Genomic DNA, 11,694 nt, shown 5'->3' with positions numbered 1-11,694 from the left:
ATACTAAAAATTAGGTGCACATCTGTTTTGGCACTAAATTAATAATACACTATAATACATCATTATAAAAAAAACCTTAATGAAAATAATAATAATAATGATAACTTAGATTTATAAAGCGCCTTTCACTAAACCCAAGTTCGATGTACAGTTGAGAACAGATCAAAAATGCTCCTTGTACTATGTTTAAACTAAACTTTTAATCTGTTTTAAACCAACTCTGACTGGTATAACATAGTGCTGCTACGTTCAATGTCTAAATAAAAAAGGAACTCGTATTGCTCTTTTGGTGCCTGCGAGTTTACGCATAACAGTGGATTTATAACTAGGCACGTTTATGGCAGGTGAACAGACAGCAGTTTTAAAAAAAACAATTTAAACGGTGGTAGTTTGAGAAAGAAAAAAAATATTATCACAGATTTCACTCGTGTTTGGAGGACAGTGAACGCCGCTAACGTGTAGTGAACCAGCCGAGTGCCAAAACAAAGAGACCCAACAGCTGTAGGTGTTCGTAAACATGCCATTTTAAATGATTTTGCTAAGGTGTTAAATGTGTACATCAAATATACTGATTTTATTTATTTATTGCTTTATCTTACACTATCAGTGCCAGTTTCTGAAAAATCGAATGCGTTTTCTATTATCAACATTTAATAATAGAAGCATTTTACACAGGCATAAGGACAGACAGCCGGATACTCAGAGGTCCTGTCAGTTGTAGGCGCTTTTCCCAATCCAAGCTGCAAAACACAAATCGATTGTTTTTTTGTGTTTGTTTACATTTTTCCAGCGAACAAATGGCTTCGACTTTACTATCGCCTATGGTGGATTATTACAACGACGAGGAAGAGCTCGATAGCGTGGATGAGGACGACGACCGTAGTTTCAGGGGAAGAGACTCGGAAGAAGGTAACGTTAAACGAAAGCTGCCTGTTCGTCGGGCTCTGACTACTTGTTGGAACGGAAACGGACTACTATTGCACAATTGTAACTTATTTTAAACGCAGGATTTGGATTGCTTATCGCCACAGGTGTGCTGGAAATTGATTTCTCGGGCATCATTATTCAAATGCAAATCCACTTTATTATGCCCACTTCAAAGGCTACAGAGCTGCACCACACGTACAGTTAGCTTGCTAGCTACGCACCATGTTAGTTAGCCGCCATCCAAGTTCCTGCCCAGAATCATTTCTTACGCGGCCGCGCACCAGAAGCGAATTCAACGTAATTTCAATGACGCTTAAAATTAAGAATCATTTATGTTTGAAACCAGCTACTGTTACGTATAGAACGTCAAAAAAACTTTAACCATATAATTACCCAGGCGGATATAAGTCCAAAAAAAATACAAAAAGTTTAAACTAGTAACGTTAATTTAGACCTCCTTTGCTCCAGGTGTCTTGTACTAATACAGCCTTCATGAATAATTTCTAAATGGGGGTAAGATCATATCGTTAATTAGCTAATTAGCTACGTAACGCTGGTTGTAAGCATTGACAGTTCGCCAGCCTGGCGAAAACCTGCGTGTTGTGTCCACTGCACTGCCCTTTTCACACTATTCACCGAGACGGGACGGGTTGCAGAGAAAGGGAGACAAGGGCAGAGAGAAGCAAGGCGATGTCAACACTACACGGTTAGCTAGTGTCAGTTTACTGACACCGATTTCAAAGCGATTAGCGTTTGTTTGTATTCCTTCCCCCGGATGTGTTCACGCTTCTGTTTCGGGGTTACTCTTTAAACAGCAGACTGAGCTAACTTAAGCTAGCGCAAATGCTAACCGAAAATGAAAGCTGCTGTGTCAGCTCGGCACGACCGGGCCTCGGGGGCATCGAAGGTAACGTCAGGTGACAGTAGCTTTGCCTAGTGTTTGCGAACTTGGTTTGTAAGTTTTCCACATCATGGAAACATGAGTCTCTGTCAGACACGTTAGCTTCGCCCCGAGAGAGTCGCTGCTGGTGTGACAGCGCTGCTAAGTTAGCCGGGGACCGTTTCTGAATCCTCTCACCATGCGGAAAAAATGCTTGACGCCTCGCTCGTTGCAGCAATGACATTACATTTACGAACGCCGGTCGTAGGATGCAGACGCGCTCACCTCAGCTTTGTCTAACCGAACTTTTGATCTGAAGGTCCGTGTATGTAATGTGTCCACTGCCAACACACCGGTATCCGAATCCAACACACCAGAGGGTATTCCTAAACTATTCACCATTACCTTTCCACTGCCACGCACGTCCTTTGATCTGATGCCTGGCTGGCTGTCTGCCTGCCTTCCTGTTTGTCTGTCTGTCTGTCTGTGAACTTAGCTCAGCTGCACCAAGTTTTTGTCATTTTGTCTAATGGTGCACCATGCCGAACATAATAATTTGGACTGTATTTATATCTCAAACTGAATCAGTTTTAGTTTTGAAATTTGATTCCATTCTTCTTTTGTCATTGCCTTTCCCCCAGACACAGAGGATGCCAGTGAAACAGACCTTGCCAAGCATGATGAGGATGACTATGTGGAAATCAAAGAACAGTGAGTGTTTTTTGGGCCATCCCATAGTAATTGATTATTAATATTATGAAAATGAATGTATTTCATGCCGTCTAAATTCACTATGATATGTATATTATTGTCGGTTTTCACTGAAATTCAGTTGTGCAGCCTTTGATAGCTCCTTTAAGTAGAATGCAACACAAAATAAACTAGTGGAAAGATACTTATATTTACAGAAATGTTAAGTTAATTGTGATTAAACAGACAGCACAGTGATTTTGTGATTTGATTGAGCACAAAAATATGACCAAAAGGTTATAATGCTAACTTGCAATTCAGTTTGTTTTGTTGTGTTAAATGTTTGATATAATATATATATTATTACTCCTGAGTGGAACTTTATTGTGGACAGAAAACATTTGTTCACAAATCAAGTGTAGTGTGATGCGTTGTTGTATCTCAGAAGTGTGTTTTGTACAATGCATTATAAAATTATTATCGGTATATATATATTTATTTATGTTGTATTGATATTGAAGGAAATTGTATTGCAATAGTTATTGTACAAGAAGGTAATAGGGAAATCGCCTCTTGTTTATTCCATTGCAGAATATACACAAATAAACTGGCCTCCCTGAAAACACAGCTGCAGCAGTTACAAGAAGGTAATCACTCGGATATATTCTTATGATTGGAAGAGTCACTTTTTATTTTTCTTGCCAAGTGTGACTGACTGGTGCAGTTTATTTTGTGGGATTTGTGAGAGGATGGGGGATTTAGTTTCACTGGAGATTTTTTTTGAAGAACACAGCCAAATCCTTTCTTATTAGTCACAGTGGTGGAGTGGGATTGCAGCATTGGGCTGTAAAGGAAAGATTCATAGGTGGTTTAAAAGCTCAGACGGTTTCTCTAGCTGAAAACATAAACCATTGATAACTGATGACAAACCATTGTCTGCAACGGACCACCCTTTAATATCAAGGCTTTATGTTCATTGATACTAAAAGCTCAGAGTCAGACTGATGCTGAATGTAGAAATTTTGCAGTGAATTACATGTTTTGGGCTGTAAAGCTAAAAGCTAAATGTAAATATATCGATGTAATTCACTGTAAAATGTAGATGAATGCTCAATTTATTGCTTAAATACATTTTTAAGAAATGGTAATGACATGTTTAAGCTTTTATATATTTTTTTTATATCCATCCATCCATTTTCTACTGCTATATCCTCGATGTGAGGGTCTTGGGGGGGGCGCTGTGCCAATTTTAGCTGACATAGGGTGACAGGAATTGGACACTCTAGATTGTAAGTGTGAGAGTGGGTGGGTGGTTGTTTGTCTCTATATGTGGCCCTGTGATGGAATAATAATAATTTAATTGGTTACACTCCACAGAAAAACACCAAAGACATAATGTTTAGAGACCTGCAGATGTATATTATTGGGGACTGACACCATTACTCTGAAGTAGAAATTTTGCAAGCTGCAAATATTAACTTATGTTAATATTAAAACCTTAAATGACGTCGTCAAATCCTAATAACATGTTTTTACCATACTATTCAGGACAAATAACTATGAATTGAAAGAAAACACAAATACAACCAAAATGATTTTGAGATCTTAAGTATAGCACCTGTCACACAAGTACAATTCAGAAAGTGCTATTTTTTAAAAACATACATAAACAGGGATGCATCCGTTTCTTGTTAAATGACACTTTCTCTGTGCAGGTACACTGCAGGAGTATCAGAAAAGGATGAAGAAGTTGGACCAGCAGTACAAAGAGAGACTCCGAAATGCAGGCAAGTTAGAGACACTGCCGTGCTGCCTCTGATTTATCCACACTAACGTGATTGAATGAGATTATTAAAGTGCTGAGAGCTGTTGCAAGATAAGGGATTAAGCCAGGATATGTCAGTTATCCTGGCTGATTTTAGCCTCGAGTCGTTTGGATGAAAGCAGAAAATAAATGTGAATTACAGTTATTCATGATCTTCTGGATGTATTTTAGCTCATTTTTATTGGCCTGAATCAAAATATTGCAGATAATCTGTAATTCAATCAGTGTCGTTTTTATTGTGATAGTCATTATTAGGCTTATGGATTTTATCAAACTGTTTTTCGCTATAGTTTTTTAGTAGATTTAGCTTCTTCTATTCAATATTATTGCAGTTCTAGATGCTTAGAAATGGCTTGAGGTTGCAAAGACGGTTTCAATTAAATCAGTGACAAGAGCCATATATAAAGTCCATAACATGATTTACAGTACAAATTCCACAGATTCAAAGGCACCCAACCCCTGTTTGACTTATATAACCAACAGTTGAAAATAGCTATTTTGCTCTGTAAGTATTTATATAAGTCTACTTTTGCATGCAGTTGGTCCGCCCGGCTTTTTTATGATCTTATTAATAGAGGCTGTATTGCCTTTTTATGCATCATGTATCATGTAGAAGCCATGAATGTGCACTTATTAGTTACACCTGGCTTTCACCAAGCTGCACCTGCACATCCTGGTTTGGTGTTCGTGCACCCGACTACGTCAGAATGATCTCAGTAGCATAGGTTAAGCTTCACTTTCTCAGGTAACCTACTTTCCCATGTTTGTGCAACAGTCCCCTGGAGTGCTTCCTAATTTAGTTTGGTTTGTTTGGCAAGGGCAGAACATTGGCTTTGAATAGTGCTTTCAAAACAACAGTGTGCAGGTGACAATGAGAAAGAAGAAATCAGCCCCAACTAAAGAGTGGGGTGGAGGGAAATTGAACTCTCGATCCAAAAGATTAAGCTCTAATGCAGCAGTATTTTTCAGTTTCCTAAATATTTCGTCTCTTTTTGCCTAAATAAAGCTTTATTTGACAGATGTATCTAATGTGATGGTGACATTTAACTGATGCTTGCTCTATATGACCATTAATGGTTCTCTTCACTTTTACAGATCTTTTTCTCCAACTTGAGGTGAGTACTATTCTGTAATTTATTTGAAATTAACCTTCCTTTTTTGGTATTACAAAGATAACATCCTTTATTCCTCTGTCATTTCTGCTTGTCAACCCTCTGCAGACAGAGCAGGTAGAGAGGAACTACATCAAGGAGAAGAAGGCAGCAGTGAAGGAGTTTGATGATAAAAAGGTGGAACTGAAGGAAAACCTAATTGCAGAGCTGGAGGAGAAAAAGAAGATGATCGAGAATGAAAAATTGACAATGGAGCTGACAGGTGGTAAGGGAGCCAGGATTTTATGATTAATCAGGAACTTGATGAGCAGAAATGGGGTAAAATTTTATGATGGCACAGATTTTCTCTCAAGTTAAACAAGTTACTGTCTGACATATTGATATGTGTGGTTGTATTTCATAAAATAGGAATGTGACACTGAATACTATCTCCATTTGTCATACTATCATTCATTCACAGATTCAATGGAAGTAAAACCCATCATGACTAGGAAGCTGAGGAGACGGCCCAACGATCCAGTCCCGATACCAGATAAAAGGAGGAAACCTGCACCAGATATCCTTCCTATACTTTGGATGAATGTGTGAGAGGTTAATTATTTAATAATATTTGCGATGAGTTACTGACTCTGCATGTTTTGATTCCCTTCTGTTTTCAGTCAAAAGTGAAGTCAGAGGTTGCCAACTTAGGAAAGGACAGCATTATAGCAGTCACTGGGATGAAGCTTTCTTGTTTTCAGCAGCAGACACGTCTGTGGCTCTTGATTAATTTCCTGCTCAACTCACAACTGACAACATGGCATCCACTTTTATCACCTCACAGTAAATGGTTACAGGTCTTTAAAGCTCTAGTAGGCAGGATCAATACAGTAGATCCTCTCTTTCCTGAGTTCATCCCACCAGATGTGCAGAGACAGATGACCTGAGCCAATCTCTCCACTCAGACTCCCTTATTTTTTTTAAGGTTTCTTTGTGTGTAGACGTGCCAGTGCTAGAAAAGCAGTCGTTCCACCAAAGAGATGTGGATGTGCAGCTGTTTAGTATCACAGCCAATAGGTGTGCCCTCTCTCTCTGAGCTGCCCTGTGATTGGTTAAATCTCCTGCCACATTCCAGATTCCCCCAAGACTAGAACTATAGACTATTATGGAATTATTGATCAATAATGCCCAAAATATGTCACCTACCTCACCCTTTTAAAAGGAGTGACATGGCAAAACAACATATCAGCAGAGTCCTGTAATCTTTCAATATGATGAACCTTTGCAAAACAAATGTTGGTGAATTATGTCTTCATAATGTCTGCTTCATCTTCCTTAACTCTTCAAACCTCAGCTAAATTATTTGTTAACAGATGACCAAATAATGGAAGATCTAAGAACACTTAATAAAGTAAGTGTTTCTGGATTAAAGTCACATCATACATGGACCTGATTAATATTTATTCTAATAATGTACATACATTTCTTCTCACCATCTTTTCCACAGCTCAAGTCACCAAAACGACCAGGTATGTCAGCTATCCCCTTCACTTTATTTACACTTATGACTTTAGCAATATTTTTTTATTAATTTCAGAAAATGTACTTGATCATCTAATGGCTAATTATGCAGCTGCTCTCACAGCAAAAAACTAATAAGTTAGTAGCCTAGGTGAACCCAGACAAGTAAGCCAGAGATTTCATTTCACTGTGCCAATAACTGCGTCCTTGCGCGAAGTGTCAGCAAGGACACAGATTTGGCCAACTACAGAATCTCCTAAAAAAGGGAACAATCACAAATCAATGGTGCGTTCGAGATGGCCTTAACGCAATCATGACATCCAACACGGCGGCCACCGAAGAGCAGCTGTCTTTTGATTCAGCTGTTGGGTCCGTTTTAAACGACTTGCTCCACGGAGCTCCACCTGAACAAAAGTCATTCAAAGTCATTGCTAGCAGAAAAATGCATCATTGCTCTACGTATGTTGTCTGGATCTGGTGTACAGAGTTATTTTCATCTAAATCCATTGGTCACGCCTCTTAAGAGTGGTAGGTGACTACAGTAGGGATGCACGATATTGGACTTTTTGCCGATATATCGATATATATCGGGAGTGCCCAATTGCAGAGGTAATTTATGGCCCTTTTCTACTTCCCAGGTCACCTCGACTCGACACGGCACAGTTTAGGTTGGTTTTCCACAGAAAAATAGTATCTACTCAATGTGGGCGGAGTCATCACTGCACGGCTGCATGAAACTGCCATCACACATCATCAACACACTAGTGACTTGTAACGCAGTTGTTCATTAGAATCAGTTAATTAAAACTATTTGTTCTGTACTTCTGAACCTCGCCAGATGAGGTACTAGAAAAAGTAGCTGACACCAGGTACTATGCTAGTGGAAGCGCAACTTAGGCAGTGGAAACACACCATTAGTCTCTTCTGTAGTAAAATGACATATTTTGCATACTCATGTTGCAGCTGATGTAGATATAACCTTTTATAATAGTAGGCGCGGCCAGCATAGAAGTCAAGGTGGTAGCAGCCTATTTAGCCTACTGTTGTAGTCATTTGTCATATCGGCAGATCTTGGTGCGTTTGCCGATATCCGATAATACATTTTAAAGTCAATATCTGCCTTGATCTCAAATGAGATGAGATGCAGTTTGGCTTCAGTCGGGTGAAATAAGATGTGTATATTTCACAAAATGGAAAAAAAATATTCCTAAAAACAAATGTATTAGTACAAAGGTTTAGCATACTTTTGCTGATCAGACCTTTATCCTTCTTTAGTGTCCCCCTCGTCTCCAGAACACGTCCCCACAACTCCCATGGACAACCCTTCACAGCGCTACGAGGCACGCATCGAGGAGGGGAAACTTTACTACGACAAAAGATGGTAATTCTTGAGTTTCATAGCCAAAAAACAGTCATCCTGCTGCTTCTCCCTTAACAGTGTAGCTCATGTCACCACTAGATGGCCATGTTTCCATGGTTTTGATGGCTCCCGTATTTGGCTGGTCCTCATCGTCATTTTATAAGCTCTTGGAGCTCTTTGATGCAGCTTCTTTTTGTACTGGCTACAGAAAGAGATATTACTTGGCAGCCACTAAGTAAGTGCTGGTACTTGAAGAAGGTGATGAATGTAAAGGGAATAAAAATCCTTGATCAAACAGCTCTGACGCCCTTCTGCTCGAGTGCAGACCTCTGCGTCAGCCATGTGTGAGGACATAAGGTAATTTAAAGAAAGGCGGAATCTTGTTAGACACAGGCAGGAAAGGGAAGGTGCAGTCATTTGCGAAGGCAGAGACACGCGTCATTATTTTTTTGGTTCGTTTTTAATGATCAAGTGCTTTCATTGTCAGTCTTCTCCCTTGTGTCGGTTTTGTCCTCTGACAATTTGAAGCCATTAAAATAGACTTTTTGTTTTGACTCTCTACTCCAATTATCTATTTAGTGCCATCTCAGGAGGAATGTGGTTTATTCAGCTGAGTAAAATTATGAATAATGAACTGCTCTCCTGTCTACACTTGTGTCTATCCCCCATTCCTCACTGTAAATGCCAAACGTATGGTTTTTGTTTTTAACTCTTTGTTTGTTTTTTGCTGATAGGTACCACAAAAGCCAGGCTATCTACTTGGAATCAAAGGACAACACAAAGATTAGCTGTGTCATCAGCTCAGTAGGAACTAATGAGGTGAGCTTCAGCTCATGTTGCATACACAACTGATTTTGCGACTTAAATGTGAGGATGCTGATATTTTAATGTATAAAAATTACAATTCGGAGACATTTCTCTGTGTAACTAGAGCTTGACAAGCTTTTTCTCTTTGCCATTGAGCTCTACTGTTGTCCAACAAACCATTAAACGCACACCAGTGCCACACGTCCACTCATTACCACAAATTCACACTATTTTGACCACATTCATTGCTTTGCTAATGTAAGTACTCACTAGTACTATCGATGGGTACTAATACACTAGGGCTGGGTAAAAAATATCGATTTTTCTGATTTATTTCTGATTGATTCATAAAATTGTTAGCTCAGTCATAAGTTGTCATTGTCTCTATTGTATTACTGTGACATCTATGATGTAGAACCGAAAATACTCTTTTCAGAAGCTATTGTGTCGTGATTGTGAAGCTCTGCTCACAGTGCCCTCTGCTGTACAACTTGGTAAATACATCAAACTGTCTGACCCCTTCATAGGCTGTATAGTTTGAGTTTGAATCGCAGATGACTGTCCTGAACCCTTGCCATAGTAAATAAAAAGTGCATTATTGTTACTACTGCGGGGTCAAATGTTAATGTAAGCATTAATATATTAGATAATGCACCAGGTTAAAGAGATCCAAATTGTGAGAATCTCTAAATAAATCCATATTGTTTTGAATTTTGACCTTGTGAATCAGTAACCAGCCCCAAAAAAGTCTTAAGTATTCATGACCCTTTTTTGGAATCTATTGTTCTTTGGTCTGTTGCCAAAGGAAAGTTGTTTATTGCCAGTTCTGGTTGTTTGATGGGATTTGTTGGCAGTAAAAAAATGACTTGGGTTATTCAGTGCATGTCTGGACACAGATTTAAGTGTCACCAGTTTTAACACTGAATTCAGTGGAAGACCAGACAATCCTACTTAAATCAGTGTTGGAGTGGGAAGAGTTACTAGTGGGGCTGCTTGATTACAGAAAAAATAATAAACACAATTATTTTGGTCAAAATTAAAATCACAGCTATTTCATACAATTACTCATTGACGTGAACTCGTAAAAAATTGAATTTATTGCACTTAAAAAACATGAAATTTTGAATGAACCTTTTAAATTTACCTATAAATAACTATAAATTATTGTATATTGTATATCTTGACTCGCGCTGCGTGTTTAAGCCAGGGATTCCACTGAATGCCTGTGCTCCATTTTTGCCAGATCATGAGCATGACAGGAAGTCAAAAACCATTACATTGTTTTTTAACGATAACCATTTTGGATGTCCTCTCACAGCCTGGTTCATAGTAGATAGTGATGGCTTGCACGGACGTGTCTCACCAGCGACAGCCACTCTGGAAGGCATCATTTTGTTTGGTTTGTTTTTTTTTTTCCATGACTACACTGAAGTATTTTTCTCTGTCTTTGCTCTCCAGATTTGGGTGAGGAAGACAAGCGACAGCACAAAGATGAGGATCTACCTGGGACAGCTGCAGAGAGGAGCATTTGTCATCCGTCGACGGTCTGCTGCATGAAACATTACCCCACCCAACGCCCATCTGTTCATTTATCCATTCATCTACTCGCTCATTCTTCTGGCATTTTCCTATTGGGTGCGTCGGAGTCCAATTTGTCATGTGGCCTCAACAACCACATACACACACACACACACACACCAACATACAGTCTTTTTTGACCAAGGATTCTTTTCCCGCTGTACATTAAACAAATGCGTGTACAGTAACAGTGGTCATACAGACAATTAGCGACTGTTTTTCAGCATTATTTGTCACTATGTGGCATGTGTATAACAGAAGTTAGTGGTGGTAAACAAGGCTACCGTCTTTTGCTGTCAACATAAATCTTCCCTACACAGATGTGTTCTCATTTAAATTTAACATTAAGTTATTTTGACCAACAGAAAGTTTCTTTACGCCTTCCGAATTGTAATCAAGCAAACACAGAATTCACATTTTTGACAGGATTTGTGCTACTGGAATTACAAAAAAAACAAAACGGAGCAATGGATGTGTCTAATAAAAGAAATAGAGATAAGTAATTCATCCCTTATACCACGAGTAATGTCCTCTTTGCACTCATCCACACACGGTGACCTGCTCTGCTCAGATGAAAAAAAAAATCTATTTTGAAGATTTTATGTTAAAATGTTTGTTATTTTTCCATCCTCTCCATATGTGAACAATCTCCGTTACTTCATCTGTATTTGCATGCGGAGCTTTACGTTGACTGTTGATTTGTACTGTTCCATTTTATTAAAAATGTTTTCTGTCTTTTATCACCTGCTGACTTTGACTACTTAACAAAACAGGACGTGTAGTCCCACAGTTGTGGGTCTTCAATGGAATGGAAACGATTAGGGAGGAAAAGTCCATCCATTATATACTGCTACTACTATCTATACACTCGTCCTTGAACTGGAGCCAATCCCAGCTGACACTGGACAAGAGGCAGGGTTCACACTGGATACATCACCAGGAATGACACACAGAGACAAGAAACCATTCACAACATGCAAACTCAAACCAAAGGAAGACAGAACCAATAACCTTC

General features: G+C 39.0%; 1 protein-coding gene across 3 annotated transcripts; it reads left to right on the top strand.

The window, feature by feature from the left end:
• The first annotated feature begins 697 nt into the window (after positions 1-697).
• On the top strand, positions 698-11,419 carry suds3 (SDS3 homolog, SIN3A corepressor complex component). Of its 3 annotated transcripts, none has more exons than XM_044026944.1 (13): positions 698-909; positions 2,449-2,518; positions 3,089-3,144; positions 4,213-4,284; positions 5,418-5,437; positions 5,543-5,699; positions 5,895-5,990; positions 6,763-6,824; positions 6,921-6,942; positions 7,573-7,602; positions 8,210-8,315; positions 9,029-9,113; positions 10,560-11,419. In XM_044026944.1, exons 1-13 carry the CDS (start codon positions 798-800, stop codon positions 10,656-10,658), a joined length of 987 nt encoding a protein of 328 aa, XP_043882879.1. In that variant the 5' UTR covers positions 698-797; the 3' UTR covers positions 10,659-11,419. The 3 variants fall into 3 exon arrangements, with proteins under 3 accessions (XP_043882879.1, XP_043882880.1, XP_043882881.1); XM_044026946.1 differs by lacking the exon at positions 698-909 and adding an exon at positions 1,229-1,633; XM_044026945.1 differs by lacking the exon at positions 7,573-7,602 and having other exon boundaries at positions 699-909.
• Positions 11,420-11,694: the final 275 nt, after the last annotated feature.

The sequence above is a fragment of the Solea senegalensis genome, linkage group LG5 (genome assembly GCF_019176455.1).
Source record: "Solea senegalensis isolate Sse05_10M linkage group LG5, IFAPA_SoseM_1, whole genome shotgun sequence".
Lineage (NCBI taxonomy): Eukaryota > Metazoa > Chordata > Actinopteri > Pleuronectiformes > Soleidae > Solea > Solea senegalensis.
This window is presented reverse-complemented; position numbering and strand designations above follow the sequence as displayed.

Excerpts from the sequence above, each read along its gene's own strand:
- suds3 (XM_044026944.1), top strand. The coding sequence starts at position 798 with ATGGCTTCGACTTTACTATCGCCTATGGTGGATTATTACAACGACGAG. Across the intron at positions 910-2,448 it reads GGGAAGAGACTCGGAAGAAG|ACACAGAGGATGCCAGTGAA; the intron begins GTAACGTTAAAC and ends CCTTTCCCCCAG. Across the intron at positions 5,700-5,894 it reads GACAATGGAGCTGACAGGTG|ATTCAATGGAAGTAAAACCC; the intron begins GTAAGGGAGCCA and ends ATTCATTCACAG.